We start from the raw sequence: 22454 nt of genomic DNA on the forward strand, positions 1-22454 counted from the left end.
TCTTTTCTAACAATCAGAAATTTGTCTCAATACGCTAACCAGAGTTCTCACTAGTTTCTGCCTACTTTATCGCTTACTTGTTAACTTCTTTACAATGTAGCTATGAGGGTTTACATGATCTGGTAAAAGCTAAATAGTGAAAAAAAAAAAAAAAACGTGAAGCAAATTATCGTTATGTCTGAAATCAAGTACAATGCCAGACATAAATAAGCGTCTTATTTAAAAAGAACTCAGAACATAAAGGCATGTTCTGATGCTAGCAAAATCAATTACAGCTCGTAGTGATGTAATTTAACAAGAACAGTCAATTTCAAACTTAAAATGTGGACTAATGGTCAACAACTATATAATTTAATTTTGATTTAAGCTGGCTCACTCTATCACAAGGGGAAACAGAAATGGAAAATTATAGTAAAGGCTGAAAATAAACAACTAGGTTATTTACTAATAATAACTGTACATATATTTGAAGAATAATTTTCTTTATGTATTCAGTTTCTTTTACCAACATGTTTCCTTTTCATTTTAGAATTTTTGAATTTAATAAAGGATTTTTGTTAGTCTAAGAAAACTAACTGCATTTAGAATGTATAGAAAAAGCTGCTACTTTTATTTCTTTAGCAATATCTAAATTCAGAAGAAACATGAAATATATATAGTAAGGCCTGGTTATACAGCTGGTGTGGCAGAACTTTTAGAATTTAGTGACACTTCGAGCAACAAAATATAGAAATGTCATAACTTTAAGGATTTAGAGCAGGCACTGGAAGCAGAATTTAGAAAGGCACTAGGCAGCAGAACTTAGGATCCACAGGAGATTGCATCAGGTGGGAAAACGCCTAGCACCAGCTCTGTATGATACATTAAGGCATATTAGATAAATCTTTTAAATTCTCAGTTTTCATTGTCTTTATTAATAAAAATATCCCTTTCTATAATGCCTTCCATGTGATAAGATTAGAAGCATTTTTGATATTTTCCATGCTTGTGTCTGGTGAAAAATAGAGAAAATAAAGTGAAGATAAACATGTTAAGAAAAATATTCTAGTATCAGAAGTAAAACATTCAAATATTATGTTTCCATTGTTCTTTCAGGCGTTCTCCAAAAGTGAGAAATTTATTGCGAACTTTCTGTAGAATGCATCCATTACATGTTAATATATGGAGACATTTTTCTTTTTATCACACATTTCTAGAATCTTCTAGAATAGTGGGTCTATAAATTCTGCCTTCAAATCCTTCTAAACTTTCCAAGCTGCAGTAAATAAAATCCTCAACAAAAATTATCCCAACCAGTTCTGTAATAGCAAACAGTTAGAAATATTAAAAAAAAAAGGGGGGGGCTTAAAATTAATTTTATAGAGAAAACTGATGCATATTCTCAGAATTCTGAATATTCTGAGACAATTACATGGGAAAAACTCTTACTAAGGAAAAACTGAAAAGAAGAAATCTTTAATTAATTATAGCTAATTTTGCTTTTAGTAAGAACAGTTTCGTAAATTGTGCTTTATAGCATTATACCTTCTTTATTTTTCAGATTCAAAATATTGAATATTAAGTTACCAAAATAGAACACAACATAATATGACAGCGAAAAATAAAAATGTTTTATTTTAATGTAATTTTTAAATATAATTTCAATATGTTACCATTATTTTAATGAAATTTATTAATGTTAAAACTGAACAAAAAAAAAAAAAAAAAAAAAAAAAAAAAAAAAAAAAAAAAATCGAAAAATTCCCAGATCTCGGAATTAAAAATTTTCTATACAAACTAATCTTAAAATCTCCAAAATGCTGATAAATCGCCAAATTTAGAACCGTTAAATAAAAGAATTCACATCACCAAAAGTTGTTTAAGAGCCCTTCATTAGGGAAAAAAAAAAAAAAATTTGAAATGCTTTGTTTCACTTCTTGCTTAGAAAGTCGAGTATACCACCATTTATATTAGAAATATGAACAAATTATAACCCATGAACCCACTCAAAAGATAATCATATATGTCAGTGAATCGCCAAAAAATATTCCTCAAAAATGCTAATTCACACTCAAAATGGCAGTCGTAAAAACAGACAGAAATTTCAGATGACTAAAATTAGGGACCTTCTGCCGATTTTGGCCAAAATTCAGGACTTTTAAGGACCAAAAATCGATTCCAAAAGTTTAAGGACTTTTAAGGACTCTTAAGGACCATACGAACCCTGGGATATCAGTAAAAATACTATTTGTCATCAAAGAGTTCTTGTTATTATGATACATTAAAAGTAAATTCTTGACTCCTTTTACACATCCTACTCTTTCCGATTTTTTTAACTGTTGTATTCATTTGCACATCAATAACACAGTAACTTGCTCTTTTAAAACTTGTCCTTAAAAAAGTTGTTGTTTCGCATTTAAATATTGTGTGCTCCAGTAATTAAACATTAATGTGTGCTTTGATAATGCTCTACAAAATAAACCAGTTTTATATGTGTTATAAATTATAAATTATTGGCACAATCAATGCTTTCTTTCCTTTTTTTTCTTTAGCCTATAAAGCCCATTCCCTTTTTCCAGTCAATGACTGATAATGTATGATAATGCAAGGAAGCATTTGATGATGTTTTCTTAGAGAACCCATCAAACTTAACGTGTGCATGCAAGTCCCTGCCCTATCAACTGGTGTTCAAGAAAGGAAACCAGTGTTCACTTAAGCACCACTTATTTTTCAATCTTGGGAAACAATCATTCATTTATAATCAGAGAACTTATTTCCAATGCCTCTAGAGCAGGGGGTAGACAGACTTTTCCAGGGAACGAGCTACTTCTAATTTTTTCAAGGTGTCCCGGTCTACCCAGTGGCGTAGGTGTGGTGAGATAAAAAAAAAGGTCTACAATATTTATTATAATTTAGTAATAAATACGGAATATGTACTTAGCTACTTAACACTACCTAAAAAAACTTTTAAAACCGCATTTAAAGCAAAACTTTTAAACTCTTTTAAAATTCAAATTGAATTCAATTATTCAACTCTTTTAAAACCGCATTTAAAGCAAAACGCAAGATACAAGCATAATAATAATAGACATAAATATAATAATTTTAAATGATGCGTTTCTTATCAAACAATTCAAAAATCCATTAAAAATATATAATTTTCATTTAAAGTTAGTTCTCATAGTTATAGTTAGTACGAAGACTGTCTGCCAAGCTCGAATATGTCAGTATATAATTACTAACTGCTAATCTTGCACTGCTTTCTAAGTGGGTTGTCTGTGAGACAGGAACGATATATTGTCTTAATTATATTCATCGTTGAAAATGCAGATTCACACAGGTAGGTAGAGTCAAAGAATGATGTTAAATGAAATGCAACTTTTTTTCAAATTAGGATACTTAACTTCGTCCATTAGATTCCATAAGTTATTCTTGGATTCTGAACTACGTGCTTTTAAAATTTTGTCATTTTGAAGGAGAAAAACTTCATTTTTCTCAAGAGATAAACAGAATATATCATTTATATTTTCAGTTATGGTGCGCTTTCAATGAAGGTACATGTGCCGTCTACACATTCATCAAATCCTTTACTTAAGTAAACACAGTTGTACTGATTGTGGAAATCTGATTCTCTAGTCTAGCTGGCATCGGTGTTCCATAAATAGATTTCTTTTAGTATGTGCACCTTAGGTCTTACCAAAGGCAGTCACCTCAAAATGTCTTCGTGGTCCACTAGTTGATTGCGATTGACTTAATGCCCACTCCTACTCTAGAGGACTGCTTTTGTTATCATAAGATAAAGGTATTCTGTCACTCTCAGTTTTAGTCTCGACAAAAAGATTTGCAAACAGTGTCTGACAGGAATTATGGAAGTGTACCCAATCCCACGGGCTCTTGGTTCTAACTATGCTGGCCAAAACTCCTGCTAAACTCATTTTATTGAAGCACTACATAATTGAAAGATAAATGAATGAACTACAAGCAGCTTTTATCAGCCAGAAACAGTTTATTCTGATCTGCATAATCAGACTTACACCAGTTTGAGTTTTATAAGCAGCAGACATGAGTTTAATAGACAGCGGTTTTTTTATTGATTAGTATATATTCATTGTGGTTGTTGAAATTTGGATACAATAAGAGGCTAAGTTTATTAACCAGTGAGTTTAATAAGTGGCAGACACTGTACTTAAAAATTAGGATAAAATAGGTTGACTAGTAAAACCATGTGTAAACATAAATAAAAGTAGAGGAGCTTTCACAAACAACTCTTCTGCTTTGTCAGCTGAAGCTGGAATGGATGGTTTGATCACCATCAAGTTCATTGCCAATGTTGGATTCTGCAGGGTTGCCGTATTCAGAATTGACATTTAGATGTATGGAAGATTGAAGGAAAGATCTGTATAGTTACATGGTTTTGTGGCAATATTTCAAGTGCTTCTCTAATTTTGAAGATGCTTTTGTCCTGGGGTATCACAATGATTTTTGCTTTGTCTCATTCAATTATTTAGTGTTTTTATAATTTTTAATTGCAGTAAAAATTAAATTTGTATGGTAAATATGCAATTTTAACTTTAGGATAAATCATTATTCGGTGTAGAAAATTATAAAACTTTATGAAACATCTAAATACAAATTACATCAAGTTTTCTCAGTTTTTGAGACCTTAACAAATATCACCAAATTTTCAGAATGCATCAAACAATCACAGCCATGCACATAACTATTTTTCAGGCAACCATGCTTGTAATAATCCTTCAATTAAGCAATGTTCTGAGTTTCGTATGTGTTCTTTGTCATTTAAGTTCTATTGGTTTTTATAAACAAACTGTGATATTTTTTCCAGTTAATTTTAAAATATATACAGATAGAATTCACCAGAAAAGCAAAAAACTGTAAAATTTCAGCATGAATACAGTATTTTGCTGTAAAGTTGCTCAAGGTAACAATAAGAGATGCATTTGGAGATAGCTGGTGCACAGTGCCAAGTTTGTGCAACTCTTTGATGTTTTTTAAAGTGAGAACAGATCAGTGTGCACATGAAGAAATGAGCAATGTACTTTAAATTGATAAAATGTGTTTTCTATTGATATGTTGATAGTGTTTGGTGATTTAAAAAATATCAATAGTTTGGAAACCTTTTTAAGAAAAGTTACAAAAATATCCAGCTTGCACTCAATAAGTAACTTTCACCTTTTCAGCTTGGAAAAAATTGCAGTTGTGCAAAGGTGGTTGTGTTACTATATAAGTACAATTTTGGCTTTTCCTATTATTGGAAAAAATCACTAATTTCTAATATTTTTACTGACTTAACAAATTTTATAAATTGCATAACAGCAGAGTATATAAACATAAAAAATATTATGACCGTGCAAAATTTTACAATACACATATCTAGGTGATAATATGCTTCCATTACTATTGTCATCAGTTATCTATATAATCAAAATCTCACTGTCACTAAACACTATTAGATACATTAATAATATAACTAACATCCAAAATTCTTATATGATTCCAAAATTCAAAAACAGAATAAGCAATAAGATCTATTTTATAAAAACCATATAAAATCTGCTCAAGCTCTGTGGTAACAAATCAAACACTAGTTACAGCTCCATCTAATTTTGCTAACAGATCTGAAACATAAGGATCCTTTTCTGATCAAAACATATACAGTAAAAACTGAACTATCCAGCATTCAACTAACCAAAAAGCCCAAATAACCAGAATAGTTTACAATTTTAGACACTTCCTCATGCTTCACTCCCCCCCCCTCAAAAAGCAAATAAGAGATGCATTCATAAAAAGTATAAAGCACATAAAAAACAGTGTCAGTGCCAGTAACTGATAAGCCCAATGTCACAACCAAATTATAATATATTTTGCCATGGTTTTAGCTAAACCCAGTTATTTCTCAATAAGTTGCAGGTTGTTTTATCTTTTTAAAGAAACACATAAGATTAATTACTGTTTATCTGTTTTTTTTTTTTTTTTTTTTTTTTTTCCTGGCTTTCTGGAAAAAATTATTAAGACTTGCCATCTATGGAACAGCAAATAGTGGAGTACTTGATTCTGGCATCAAGAAAAGTGCCTGTTAAATAGGCACTACATTAGACTTTTGAAAACAAATAAACCTTACTATGCTAAAAATTATGATAAGAAATTTAAATTTTATATGCTACATTCATAACTTGTATCTCTGTTGATTATTTAACTAAAGAAAGATAAGTCTGTTCCTAAAATTTCTGCCAGAATGATTGGCACATTCTGGCAACATCTCTGCCATCTTTCATGGTCAACAGGATTTCATAATTGAGATAAGATATATATGCTGTTCATATATTTACAGCCAATGGTTCCTATAATTTTCACTATTTTTTTTCATTCATTTTCATTTTCTACTGTGAATTATATTTTTTATATGCTCAACTATGCAAAATCTTCATGTATGCAGCACTCAGCATTCCTGAACTCCCCAGATAGTTGAGCTTTTACTAAAATTGATTTCTATATACTATTCCACAGTAAATATTATGGGTGTACGAAATAAGACAAATGCACCGATGATATTGACAGAATCAAGAACTAAGAGATTAAAGATAACACATTTGTAAAGCAAAGATAAAAATGTCAATTCTATTAAAAAATGTGTCAGTATAGGAAAAGAAGCCCTATTTTAGTTATATTCACCAGCATTTGCAAAATGCTTTAAATTAAAATATGTTTGCAAACACACATTGCAGAAATATAGAAACTAAAAAATAAAATCCAACTTTAAAACCTTTAGAAAATTTCTTAATTTTTATACTGGAGAAATTACATCTTATTCACTAAACAAATATAAGCGAAAATTTTTCTTTGTTACATTATGGAATAACTTGACTGAAAGAACATAAAAAATTCATAATAAAAGTGTTCCCCCCCCTGCTATCTACAGCCCAATTTTGTTCAACAGTGTAATTGTATTAAACGAGACAAAAAAAGCTAAATCTCAAGTTCATTTCAAAGTTTGCAAAACAATTCACATGAAAATATGAATGCAAATAAAAAGAAATGAAGAACTTCTTTCACTGCTAATTAAAATTATACATATCACAAAAAATTTGATATAAATTAGTATATAAAAAAATATACATTTAATTCTTCTTTACTTCCTTTTACATGGACTTTTAGAACTGATCTAACTGATCTGTGATGCAGATAACACAAATATAAATGAAATAATAATAAATAAATAATATACTGCATAATTTAGTATAAGGAGCCATACGTGTATTCAAGCAGACACATAAGAATATTTAATTTTAGGATAAGAGAAAAAATTTGTATTAAGTAATGTAATTAAACAATTTTAATCTAAAAAGAAAAAATAATTTTGTGTTTTAAAATTACCTCTAAAATCTGATCACCAGGTTTTAATCTTCCATCTTTGGCTACAGCTCCATTTGCATAAATTTCATGGATTACAACACAACCCTAAAAGAAATTATTAAAAAAAATTGTTTTTCTATGCAAAATATAAACAACCACGACCTCAAGTAATTCATTCACTTTCTATCCAAATAAATTAACAGCAAATGTTACCAAACTGAACTTCTCAAGCATGGCTCATATTTATATGCAAATAAACAGTATATTTTCAAACTTATGTGCAAATTATGTTATTAGTCAAAATAAAATTTTTAAAATAGTTTGTCAGATCACAAATGAAAGAAGAACTGAAATTATTGCTCTGTAATTATGATTCAGTAATCTATTATGAACACATCTGTCAAGGAAATGGAAATTGGAAAATCTGCTTAAACTGGAAAATAGTCAGATTTCTATTTTATGCTGTTACTGTTTTAGAAATGTAAGCTGAATTAAACTCCTATATTTCTACAACACATTAAACTTTTTTTACTCCAGATTTTACTCTAAGCAGATTTCACCATCAGTCTCAAAATAATGGCCTTTGAAGCAAATTTACACGACCCATGAATACATTCCTGTAAACTAATTATTATGACATTCATCATTGTAGAAAGAATTACAAGATTTTAATAATTTGAAATCCAATTTTACATTATTTTCTCAGTCCAGAAAATCTACAAATGGAGCTAATTATTGTCCACTGTGATTTAAATCACATTGAATGATCTAAAGACACAGATTTGATTAACTTTGATTTGAACTTATCAAAAGATAAATATCCTCAGTTATTAATTTTTGCAATAACAATAATCGCTTTGTTTAGGAGTGCATTTGCATGTAAACAGTATTTTTTCTGCAACTGAAAATTATTAAGAAAAGAGCCCAATTGATCAATCATAATAAAGATAGTTTGTAATAACTTTTTCTCCAAGCTTACATGCTTGACCAAAATTAAAACATCATGAGATGTTGTAGCTGAAAGTTGCAGTAAAAAATAAAAGTTTATAATGATATATAGACAAATGTATGTATACTTTCTATATTCATAAAAAATTTAATAAATAAAAAAGGAGAATAGGCTGTCATTTATTCTCAAGTTTTGTCTCAACTTGTAATTTGTTTTTTCTTTTTCTTTCTTTTTTTTTAAAATTTGTTTATTTTTAGTTTAAGTACGTTATTTAGTGGCTATTTCAAAAAATTCAAATCATTTGAAATATGTGTCAGTCTAAAAATCTATTATTTAGCTTTCTACCTGTTTGAATTGCAAAATGTGACTAACTGAAATCTTTGCAGACATCAATCTATAGATCTCAGACAGAAAATGAGTATAAGTTTGAATTTGTTCTCTGTATCATTTATTACTAATACTTAAGTATATTTCGACATATATTTACTATAAATTTTTAATTTAATTAAAAAAATTTACTTTGCTACATTTTCTTCTCGTTAAAAAAGATTTCAGCTGATCAGATTCCTTCAGATTGTGTATTCGGCTTATGTGTAATTCGAATATGATAACAAATTGCACTATTTTATATATTTTGCCTGTATTTGATGTATCTGTATTACACTATTTTATATATTTTGCCTGTATTTGATGTATCTGTATTCTAAAATAAATAACTTCAGAAATTATAATGTCTTATGTAAATCAGAAAAATAAGCACATATAACTACAGAAAAATACATATAAAATCAAAATTACAGATAGCACATAATCAAAGTGATCTTAAATAAATCATATTGTCTAGTTTTAAACAAAAATAAACATATTAACTTATATATAACAGAAAATCATGAATAAATATCATTCAGATTTCAACATATGCGGAACTGGAAGCAAAATATGCAATAAGAAACTTGCTGACCTAAACAAACAAAATTGTGTAGTACTTATTTTCATATACAAATGTAGTCTTATTTTTCAGAAAAATTGCATGGCAATAATACACAATCTACGCAACATATTTTAATTTATCATTACAAATATAATACTATACCTTTAAATTTTCAGCAAAATAGTGCTCCTATTAAAAACTTAAACTCAATAACAATTTTTATTACATAAAAAACATACATTTCCTTTTTTCTTAATTTCAGTTTTAAACTCATTCTTTCTTAATAAAACCCAAAATTTAAAAAAAAAAAAAAAAAAAAAAAAAAAAATATTTCTGCAAATGCACAAACAAACAATTCAGTATCAAAATTAATTTGGAATTTTTAAAAGACTTAAACTTTTTAATTATTGAAGATCCATTCATAATTCCAATGATCAGCTGTGGCCAAATGGTGGCTTGCTGACCATATCTGTTCTAACAATACTGTGATGATTCTCCGTAAGTTTACTTCTAAGTTATTTCTACTTAACAAAAATTAAATATATAGTGTATAAATTTTGAAATCCAGAATCATTGGGACTTAGGCGGTTCTGGATTTTTGAAATTTCCAGATTTTAGATCATCAATTTAAACCTAGCAAAATAACAAGTAAAAATTATTAAATTTAAAATTTCTTTACTAATACTTCTTTAAGAGAGTAGAAAGGAAAAATTAAAAAGAAAGATCTTTTTCTGAAGCACTACCACATGAAATTTAAATGTGACTCAAAGCAAAAATTGTGATATTTTCTAAATAAAAAATAATAAATAAATAAAATAAAAATATTTACTGTTGCATTAACTGAATAATGACTGATGCATTGTTATTGTTACATAAGACTTCAATTTCAGTCTTTCATTTAGCATTTCTAATCATCCCATTACTCAGAAAATTATTTTTTTCTTGTGATATCTAAAAAACTTCAGATTTACAGCTAATCGTCATCATGATATTTGGTAGATAGCTATAAATTATGCCAAGCATTTTTTAAAATATCATCTTATAATCCTGTAATACACCACACATCAAATTTCTGGGTGGCTTTACCGCTACATCAATTTTTAAAAAGCAACTATATATCTGCATTTTAGTGCACACAAAATTCTGATATCCATTGGCTGGTTGATGGATGTATAGTTTCAGGGAGAGAAGAAAACAAAAACGTTATTATTTTTTAAAATAGTAATTTTGATAAAATTAATGATAACAGACAGAATAAAATAATAAGTTGTTTCAAACCAGAAAGTTAAGGGAAGAACTCAATTTCCTATGTTAATTGAACTTAAGTTGCTCAAAATCTAATTTGTTCTTTCTTTCCTTCTGAAATACCAAAAAAAAAAAAGATCCTACTCTACATACAATGTTTTGGGGGTGTATTTGTTGTTTAGGTCAAACAGATAAATGTTAACCTCCCACGACAATTCAAAGGCTAAAAGTGAAGTGTAGCTAACATAATGTCAATCAATGTATCATCACTGGCTATGGTATGACTCTCTAGCCAGTAGGTGTTTGAAGTGACACACAGGAACCTCATTTAGTCAGGAGAAAAATCCTTTTATGGTACACTTGCTTTATTATTTTCTCCATTCCTAGACTTAATTAATTCTCTCCCCTTAATAGATTGAGTTTGGCTATTAGATCATTCTGTATAATGAACATTCAGATTTCAAATTTTATACAGTATATACGGTTTATTCTTGATTATTTGGCTGTGAATTATCTGTATCTTTTCATAATTCTTGCTGAGGAAAATGATGATTTAATCAAATTCTGGACAAAATTGACTATATTGGAGGCCATATACAAAGTAGCAAACGTTTGGACGAAAGTAAAACCAATAATACTGGTTCAATAATGGAGAAAAATTCTTTCATTACTGAAATCAGAGATTTATCTAATTGTGAAGAAGTTAACGCAATAACTCAAGTTGAATGCCAAAAAACTGAAATGCAAAATTCTTTGAAACTATCAGGAAAACATTGAGGAATGGTTTGATGGTGATTTGACTGAGCTGGACTTTTAATGCTTGAATGATGCAGATACCATTTTAAATGTGACAAGAACAGAAGAGGCAGAGTTAGACTGAAAATACAAGTGAAGAAGACACTGACAGTTTCATTAGTCCTGAGCAGGGCCAGCGGAAGCAAGCCTGCAAGGCCTTCTTTGCAGGTGGGTGCTGACCAAGAAGGGGCGCCGATCGGCAGATGACACGAGGCTCTTTTTTCTTAATCCAAAAGAATGTGCATCATCATCATCATCATCTATTTTTAATGCAAAAGAATGTGATGATCCAAGCATGGAATTAAATGAATCTGAAGTTAAAGATTATTTAGATAATTCGATGGACAAGACTAACATAAATGAAAATTACTTTCTTCATACTGATTTTGATGATCCTGAAAAGTGGCCAACTCTTAGCGACGAAGGGAGAATGACTTTGTCTGAAATGGGACCTATTCAAAAGAAAGGTTTAATGCATCCAAAAAGTAATAATAAATGTAAATTTAGTGATAATATTACAACGGAAATCGGAAAAGAGAGAATTAGTTCCCCGCTCGTGGCTATTATAATCCATAAGTACAAATTTCTGTTTTTTTGCTTCTGTTGCAAGCTATTTGCATCGACTGACAGTAGAGCCTCGTAAAAGGCTATGATGATTGGATAAATGTATCTAAAGCAAAGGCATGAGACTAGTAAAGCACATATGGAAAATTTTTTAAAAGGGAAAGAGCTTGAGAAAAATTTGAAAATGTAATAACAATTGATTCCCAAATACAAGAGATGTATGAATTTGAAAAAAAAAAAAAAAAAAAAAAAAAAAAAATTGGTCAAATGCATTAGGAAGACTGATTTTGATCACAAAATTTCTTGGCAGCCAGAATTTAGCCTCTCGAGGCTCATCTGATGTGCTGTACCTAAAAGACAATAGATACAGCTTAAAATTATTGGAATTGTTTGCAAAGTTCTACCCAGTTATGGAATTTTACGTATAAGGAGTATTACTACCTAAAGCTAGCAACAGGCAGAGTTTATTATCTAAACAAAGGTAGTCAAAATGAAATGCTGTGAATTATGGGCAGTAGTATAAGAGAGAAAATCTTACTACCTCTTCGAAAAGCCAAATATTATCCTATAATTTTAGATTGTACTCCCGATATTAGGAAAACTGAACAGATGAGTCCCATCATATGTTTTGTCCTCTGCAATGATGGTGTGACAGAAATCAAGGAGCATTTTTTAGGCATTATTAAAGTTGATAATTTTACAGGTAATGGTCTATGTGAGACAGTAATGGAGATGTTGAAAATGTGGAACATTCCCTTGCTGATATGAGAGGCCAGAGATATGACAATGGCAAAATATAAAAGGGAAGAAAAATAGTCTTCAAAAATAATATCTTAAAAATAAATCCTTGTGCATTTTATCTTCCTTGTGAAGCTCTTAGCTTAAAATTAATGATTAACAATGCAGCAAAGGTGAATGCAGATACAATTAGTTTTTTTCCCACAATTTAAGAATTATGCAATTTATTTTCTTCTTCTCCTAAGCGATGGGCAGTTCTTTTGAAAAACATTTCCAGTTTAACCTTAAAACCCCTTGTAGAAACTGTATTGCACCAGATGGCACTGTGTGCGCTTGAATTCCTTGGACTCATGCAGAACCTTGATGACTGAGAAAGATGTAACACGAACGCGAAACACTAACTAAAGTTTATATGTGCTTCCATTTATTGTGTCGTCAAATAAATCTAGAGAAAATGACAAAAGGCAAGAATACGTCTGACAGGTACGCAAAATTTCTTTATAATTTATTATTTAGCAACAAAGAATGTATATGGGTATTTACAAATCTTTTTGATGCCGATAGTCTGGAAGAGACCTTTAGATAAAGTAAATTGCGAATTGAATACTGAAAAACATATTTAGTGAATTGAATAATTTAAATTGTTATGATGGATATTGAAGCTTTAAAAAAGGTTAGAGCACCTGCCAGACGCGTGGCAACCGACACTATGAAACTGTTAGAAACTGAAATAAACAAACAGGAAAGATCAGTTGATTTAATTGATGAACTTTTAGCGAAACTTTTAGATAAGGAAGATAATTTAGAGTATCTAAATGAGGAAATTCTAAAACTGTGCAAAATGAAGGAAATAGAAAAGGAAATTGAAATATAGCAAGAATATAAAGATAATATTATTACTTGGAAAATTCATGCAAATAGAATCCTGAAAACAAAAGAAAGTGAAGTTGTTCGCGAAACTGAAAGAACGAATGTTGTAGAAACCAGAAGTGAGCAGCGGAATACAGTATCAGTATCTGCAAACTTCCTCGCTTGCAGATACCTCAATACGATGGCAATATATTAAGGTTTAACGAATTTTATTCTCAATTTGAAGTAGCTATCCATAAAAATGTGAATCTTAATAACGTAAAGAAGTTTAGTTATTTAAAATCGCACTTAACAGACAAAGCGAGGTAATTCTACGTGGTTTAGCATTAAGCTCTGAAAACTATGAAATTACCTTGAACATATTAAAAGAACGCTTTGGTCGAAAAGATATTATTATAGATGCGCTTATGGCAAGACTTTTAAACTTGAGTCCAGTACGAAAATCATATGACATTGTAGCATTGCGTAGACTTTACTCAGAATGCGGAACACATATTCGAGGATTAGAAAATAACGAAATTAATCCTAATAGTTACAGTTGTCTATTGTATCCAGTGTTGTTAAAATTGATACCCAAAGATTTTTCCTTCGAATTTTCTTATAAAACACATTCGAATGATGAAAACAAAATATCTGATTTATTGGAATTTTTAAAGATTGAAATTCAGTGTTGTGAACGTAACGAGTACTTAAATAGAGACTAATTTAAACACTTCAGATTCGTGATTGGAAACTAAATTTAATCCTTTACAAAAACCTAATCAAAAGTATGGAAGATTTAATAAAACCAAAGTTGAATATAGCAGGAAAAATAAATTAAATTCAAACATTCCTACTACTTCTTCAATCATTGTTGATGTGAAAAAATGTATATTTTGTATAAAACCGAAAATAGAGCACGATTCTACCTCTTGTCCCTTATCGGTAGAACAGAGAAAATTAATTCTTAGAAAATATGGTATATGTTATGGCTATCTTTCGAAGCCGCACGTACATAAGCAGTGTAAAACAAAACCTATTTGTGGAATTTGTAAACGTTTTATGCATCACAAATTGATTTGCGATCAACCCAATGTTTATTCTTCTTCCCCTGCTCTGGAGTCTCATAGGACTGTCGACGCGAATAAATTAAATGTTGTGTCTTCCGTAGCATGTGTGAATGAATCAGATGATTGCGACATACTACTTGAAACTTGCTCGGCAGTATTAATAAGCAGTAACAAACGTAAAGAGATTAATATTTTGTTAGATAATGCATCACAAAGATATTTTTAGAGAAAAGAAGTAGCCATAGAAATGAAACTACCCATAATTAGACAAGAAAGTCTAGCTGTTTACACTTTCGGCTCTAGAGTGCCAATACAAAAAACATACGACGTGGTTCAGTTTACACTTTGTAATTTATGTGATTCAGACAAGAAAGTAACGTTTGAAGCACTTTTGACTGACTGTATTTCTGGATCGCAGTTTAAAGTATCACATAACAAAATAATGCAAATACTTTCAAGGAAGAGCATTCAATTGTCAAACTTAAGTAAATCGTCAGGAAATGAATTGTCTCTGCTTATTGGAGCACAGTATTTTTGGGATACTCATACTGGAGAAAAACAACGATTAAACAAATCTGTATTTGATTGATACTCTGTTTGGAAGAGTTGTTCAAGGTTGAATCCTTCCATCAGATTTAAATGCGAATCGGGATATTTCTATTATGAAAATTGAATGTTGCGCCGCATTAAATGAAAAACTAACGCAGTTTGGGCAGTTAGATTCAATGGGGATAAATGATACTCACAGTGGAGATTTTAAATTTAAAGAGAAATTTATTTCTCAATTCGAAAGTAGTTTAAAATATGAAAAGGGAAAGTATACAACTAAATTATTCTGGGACGGTAAATCAGAAAACTTGTCTAACAGCTTCGCGGTAGCAAAACGAAGATTTCATAACTTAAGTGTAAAAATGAAAGAAAATGATTGGGCTTATAATGAATATAAGAATATAGTTAAGGAGCAATTAAAACTGAATATCGTTGAAGAATGTCTTTCCGGCTTAGAAGAGAATTCTTATTATATGCCTCATTCAGCTGTAGTAAGATCGGATAGGGACACTATGAAAGTCAGATTGGTTTTCGATTGTTTAAAAGTAATGGGTTCAGATTGTCAAAAAGTAATGGGTGCAAATCTCTTAATGAATGCTTGAATCCTGGGCCACCATTGAATTCCAGAATTTTGGATGCAATCTTGCGATTTCGCAAATATGAATATGCATTCAGCTGTGATATTCAGGGAGCATTTTTGACCATAGGAATAGCGGAAGAGGATAGAAATTATTTACGTTTTTTCTGGTTTCCAGATGAAAGTGATTCAAAAACTTACAAGATTTTACGAATGACTCGTGTTCCCTTCGAAGTGACATCAAGCCCATTTATCCTTGCTGCAACTATTAAATACCACATTAGAAAATATAAACTTGAACAAAACGAAACTTGTGAAATGCTTGACTCGGCACTTTATGTAGATGATCTTTTTTACGGAGCAAATACAATAGAGAAAACTTTAGAACTTTCATAGAGCACTGTAAAAATTCTTAAAGATGCGAACATGAATTTAAGAAAATTTAATACTAATTCAGACGAGTTGAGAAATTTATGGAGTGAACGAGGTTTATCTGATGTGACAGAAATTAAAGAACGTCCTTTGAAGGTTTTAGGCATAATATGGAATACCAAAGAAGATACTTTTAAGTTAGATGCAAAACCTCTACTGGACATGATCTGTGATAGGAAGAATTCAAAATGTAGTGTACTTCAGACAGCTTCGAAGTTATTTGATCCTATGGGAATTGTATCACCTTTTATTGTTCTCATAAAATTATTAATGCAAGAAATATGGGAACTTGGTTTAGGATGGGATGATGAGCTATCAACTGACTTGAAGAAAAAATGGGATAATTGGTGCTCTCAGATGTATCTGTTGAAAGATTTGAGAAAATACTTCTCCATACCATGGAAGTTGGTGAAAGAATTAGAACTACACATATTTTCTGACGCTTCTCCTAAAGCTTTTGAAGCAGTTGCGTACTTCCGTTATGTGTCAAGTGATGATTGTATTTACACAAGTTTTATCACTGCGAAATCTAGAATCGCACCGCTTAAAAGGTTGACATTACCGAGGCTTGAACTTATGGGAGCTGTTATTTCTTCTAGACTTTTCCAATATTCGAAAACAAATTTTAAATTTCCTGTGTCTAGGGTATATATGTGGACAGATTCCTTAATTGCTCTTGGATTTAAAGGGAAAGCTTCAAAATGGAAACCTTTTGTATCGAACCATGTATCTGAAATCCAGTCTACAACTGATCCTGCTGATTGGAATCACTGTAGTGGGCAGGATAATCCTGCAGATTTCATGTCTCGAGGAGCCACCGTGGAAAAGTTTATGTCCAGTTCGATTTGGATGCAAGGTCCAGAATGGCTTCGGTTGAAGAAAAGGGATTGGCCAAAAGGCTCTAATTATGAAATTTGTCCAGAGATTTCTCCAGAAGTATATTGTGAAAAAAGAAATAAACTGGAAGAAGTAACGTCTTTTGTGTGCAAAGCTCAATTGAATTTGACACATTTAATGGATTTGAATAGATATAGTAGTTTAAGAAAATTATACCGTGTTACAAGTTGGATACTACGATATTTATAGAACCTTAAATTTAAAACTAAACGATGTGGTGAACTAAGCACAGAAGAACTTAATGAGGCTGAAATTATCTGGACCAAAAACTGTTCAAAGTGAAGCTTTTGCAGAAGAGCTGTCCTCTTTGAGACACGGTAAAACAATTTCTAAGACTTCCTCTATTCTAGAACTGAATCCCTTTCTTAATAATAACGGGATAATGTATGTTGGTGGAAGACTTCAGACGTCAAGACTTTCTTACCTTCAAAGACACCCAATTATTATGCCCTCAAAACATCACTTTGTGAATTTATTAGTGTGGGATGCACACAACAAAGTAATTCACTGTGGAATTTTTGAAACTTTGATAGAAATACGTGAAAGATACTGGATAATTAAAGGAAGACAAACTGTTAAAAATATCTTAAATGTATTCGGTGTAAACGATTTAATTCTTCTCCTGGTGTGAAAGTTACTGCTCCTTTACCAGTAAATAGAACAGAAGAATTACCTCCTTTTTCTGTAGTAGGTATAGATTTCAGTGGACCACTTTACACCAAAGACAGTGATGAGAAAAACTACACCATGTTGTTTACTTGTGGAGTAACGCGAGCTCTTCATTTAGAGTTTGTTGGCAGCATGAGCACAGAAACATTTCTTCTTGCTTTTCGATGATTCATTGCTTGTCGAGGTCTATGTTCTCAGATTTTGACGGACAATGCCAAAACTTTCAAACGATCAGAGCTTGAACTTAAAAATTTGTGTACTGTCATTAGTCATCCAACAGTAAAAGACTTTTATGCCTCCCACAAAATTCAATGGTGCTACATCGCTGAGAAAGCTGCGTGGTGGGGTGGCTTCTATGAAAGACTAATTAAATCTGTAAAACTTGCTTTACAGAAAACTCCAAGAAAAACTACTTTATCTCGAGACGAGTTAGAAACTCTAATTATTGAAATTGAAGGTGTTCTTAACTCTCATCCTTTAACTTATGTTTATTCTGAATCACAGGAACCTATGCCTCTAACTCCAGCTCATATGCTATTGGGGTGCAGGGTGAATAGTTTGCCTCCTGCCAGGTTTCATTTTGATTCTAATTTAGTTAATAGGAAAATGCTAATTAAAAGATTTAATTATCGAGAAAGATTGGTACAGATGTTTTGGAATAAATGGAAAAATGAATACCTATTAATGCTGAGATCTTTTCATTGTGTTAAACCTTCAGGTAAAATTACTGAATTTAAAGTTAATGATATTGTATTAATTCATGATGAAATGTTACCTAGACACTTTTGGAAATTAGGAACAGTTGTAACAGTATTTCCTGGCAGAGATGGAAAAGTAAGGTCTTGTGAAATTAAAACAGGTACATCAGTTATTAAAAGACCTGTGCAGCTTTTATATAATCTTGAAATAAATAAATAAATTTAATTGTTTATTATATGTTTATTAATCTGTATTATTATAGGACTATTCCAGATACGTGATGAAAGTTTTAATTTATGTACTGGTGTTAAGTTGCCAGCTTATTATCTTTATTATACTTTATTGCAGGTAACTTTACAAGTTGTTTAAAGATGAATGATTTGTTTATATAGTAAATAAGTGTAGTTTCTTTAATATGTGAATTGATTGAACTTTACATTGTAAGAGTTTCTTTTGCTAAATTTGTATTAATGTAAATGTTTCAATGAACCCTTGGTCATTCGAGGGGCAGTCTGTAGAAACTGTATTGCACCAGATGGCACTGTGTGCACTTGAATTCCTTGGACTCGTTCAGAACCTTGATGACTGACAAAGATGTAACACGAACGTGAAACACTAACTAAAGTTTATATGCACTTCCATTTATTGTGTCGTCAAATAAAATCTAGAAAAAATTACAAAAGGCGAGAATGCGTCTGACAGGTAAGAGAAATTTCTTTATAATTTATTATTGAGTTTTAGCAACAAAGAATGTATATGCATATTTACACCCCTCTCAAACACTCGATAAGAAAGCAAAATTGAAGCCATTCGAGCTTTATGATATCAACTAGGAGAAATCTATAATGCTCTTTTTGAAATATCCAAAAGTGTATGCTTTTCAAAAGAACTGCATCATGAAGCACGACGTCTGTTTGAAAATCAAGAATTATAAATTTATTTGTTCCTTGATACTTTGACACGATTTGCTTAAGAGAATTAATCCTATCACCAAACAATGGCAAGAAAGTGGTTTAAGTATCACACTAGCCTTAAAGGCAATAAGTAACTTAAAAATATTCATTGAAGAATATAGAAGTGAAGTACAGTCAAAAGTCGTTAATTCGGACACCCATAATCCAAAATGATCTATAATCCGGACCTCAAAGCTACAAACTTTCTGCGCATGCGTTAGACCTTTACCGCTGCGAATTTGCGTGTGCGCATGCGCAAAATAAGTTTATGTATGCGTGTTTAATGTATGACAGACGGGATAAGCTAAGCTAAAATTATCTAATTATCTATTTCAGTTAATGTTGCAGATTGCGTTGTTCCTTAATCTTCGAATTGGATCTGGATTATTATTTTTTGCAGACTGTTAGAGCAATTTTATAAAAGTAAGCTTGAACTTTCGATTATGTCAAATAGAATTTCCGATATATATTTACTAATATGTAAAGGATATACAAAGTGAAAGTATCTTTCGGAGTCCATTAAACAAAAAGTGGAATTGCTGCAAAAAATGGATAAAGGCATATCCTTTGTTTATCTAAACTTTAACGTTTGTTTATCTAAACTTTGTTTATCTTCGCAGTGTGCAATGAGTTGGAAGTTGATCTGTCAGCACTATCCTTATCTTAAGGGCAGATGTTTTTATTTTATTTGGCTTATAATTGCTTACTCAATGTAGTATTTCATCTCGTTTTTGATATGATTTAAATCAAATGCCTCCTCATTATAATTCGCTTCCGATAGCGAAGAAAGTGACAGAGGTTATTGAAAACGAAAAAATTTCGATTGACAAATTAGTCGGTATTCTCCACACAGCAATTATAGGACTTGAACAGCGGAACTTTGTAACTGAACAAGAAATTATGTCTGTTTATAGAATTAAAGAGAATGTATTATCACATAAAAAACGAAGCAACTTAAACAACTTACATTGAAAGAAATGTTTGATAAAATAAACAAATAAATATTAAGCTTTTTTTTTTTTTTTTTTTTGTAAATTTTGATACCCTTTAGATCATAATTGTTCTTTATTTCGTAAATTAAGGTTTCATATTTTTAATTTTATAATTTCTGCATGCCATTTTGGCAGATTTAAACTGATGATCTATAATCCGGAATCGCCGAAGTCCCGATGAGTCCAGATTCACGACTTTTGACTGTATTCTTGAGAAAGCCAAAAAACTGAGTGAAGAAGTGGGTGGCGAGCCACAATTTAAAACTTTTGAAGAAGTCCGACAAAGGAAAAAGAAATGTCACTTTGATTATGAGCATGCTGATGAATCCCCTTAATCTCCAGAGAAGTTTGAGTGTCTTTTTTTTAAATTTGGAAATATATATAAACTGCTTACTATTGGAGTATCAGATCCACCAACTATGCCAAGCCCTAAACCTGATTTTTCTCTGTGAATATCAACAACCATCTCAGTCCCAACAGCATCTAGTATGACAGATGAATCTGAAAACTCTGCAGGTGGTGGAATAGGACATGCTGGCAATGGCAGATTTGGAGAAACACTGTTGGAAGAAGGTGATGGACACAGAGGCGACGGTGTAGAACCTATAAAGCACAAATCACTTACTATTCTTCATTTAGTGAAAATGATACACATCAAAAATAGAATATCCATTAAAATACTGAGCAACAACACATTTTAAATAACTACAAATAGTAACAAACAATAATTATTTACTTCCTATATACATAACACTTAATTTTCTTGTGAAAACCATAAAACATAAAAACAAGTTATGCTATGCAAATACAATATAAAACATGAGAATTAATGATTTACTTTCCATAAATGGAAATTAATAAATGTGTTATAAATAATATCCTATTTGACTTTTTTTTTTAAATTTTCTTTAAAACTTAAAATTTATTTCTTTATTCATTCCATTTTTTTTAAATATTAGAACAATTTTTTGATGATAAAAAAATTAAATAGAATTTGTTGTTCAAACTATATTTGGTGCAACTTTGGTAGACGATTGCACGGATTTGGGCCATTTTTTTTCTCGCAAGCGATACGACTTGCCGGTAAACCTGGACAAGTTATTTATGGTAACCGATACTTTGTTGTCATTTTATTTAAAAAATAATGCATTTTATTCATAAATTCCACGTTTTAAATATTATTTATTCTAAATATTGAAAATCAATTTAATTTTGCATTTTTATTTGAAATAAAAATTTTATTGTTTATGATATTTTACATAATTTTATGTTGTGGATGATGTAATCAATGATGTCACCTTACTTTAAAAGTAATTGGTTTTAATATCTATAAATTTAATCTTTTGTTTTAAACATTATTTATGGCTGGCTGTTAAATATTAAAATACAATTTTGGATTTTTTTTAAAAAATGATTTTATTATGAATGATCATTTAAATAATTTTAATTGTATGTGTGATGTAATCAGCTCCCTGATTGGTTACTGAATATTTGTGCATTACCACACTATTTCAAAATTTTATTATTCATCTTTTCGAATTCCTTAGATTTCAAAGCGAATGGATATGTCCGTTTCGAAAATGAATGTTGTTATTGGTAATAATCGGAATCAAAACATTGTCCTTTGAGACCTTATTTTGGCCAATCTGGCTTTCCTAATCAAAGATTTATTTATAAATTGTTACAAGGGTCAGAGGAAATTTATTTAAAAATTTTAAAGGAAACCTTTCTAATTGCTTCTTCAATGAAGTGCGAGAGATGTGGATCACAGATAAAGATCATTAAAAGAGCCGATTCTGAGGACGGCCGTATATTGCATTGTGGTAACGGTGGAAGAAATAACAGCTGTAAGGGTAAAAAATGTATTAAACATTCCTCCTTTTTTACCGACAAATTTTTTTCATTGATATCTAAATTATGATTCCGATTTTTTTTGTCGAATATTTATTGCCACATATGTTTTAATGTTAAAAAATTATATCCTATAAACTTATTTTAAAGTATTTGAATTTAAGTAATATTTTTATTTTTTTAAACATTAGTATGATGTTTTTAATTCAATATTCAATTTAAGTAATATTTTAATCCAATTAAATGTTGGCACAATGTTTTTATAGCAGTGTTTTTATTCCATTTCCTTGCTACATGAAAGTAATAATTTAACTTACTTTAGTATTTTATACTCTTAGTAAATG

At 30.3% G+C, this 22454-nt stretch overlaps 1 protein-coding gene across 1 annotated transcript in view; it reads right to left on the reverse strand.

Annotated features, from left to right (window-relative positions):
* Positions 1-22454, reverse strand: part of LOC118197453 (multiple PDZ domain protein-like) — a 181413-nt gene that overhangs the window by 31814 nt on the left and 127145 nt on the right. Inside the window, exons 30-31 of the mRNA XM_085820229.1 lie at positions 20654-20862; positions 7372-7455 (exon numbers count right to left, since the gene is read on the reverse strand). Coding sequence (XP_085676355.1) covers positions 7372-7455; positions 20654-20862 — 293 coding nt within the window. The remainder of the gene's footprint in view (positions 1-7371; positions 7456-20653; positions 20863-22454) is intronic.

The sequence above is a fragment of the Stegodyphus dumicola genome, chromosome 7 (assembly GCF_044657685.1).
Source record: "Stegodyphus dumicola isolate Sdum_Otavi_A_Nest chromosome 7, ASM4465768v1".
In the NCBI taxonomy this organism is placed as follows: domain Eukaryota; kingdom Metazoa; phylum Arthropoda; class Arachnida; order Araneae; family Eresidae; genus Stegodyphus; species Stegodyphus dumicola.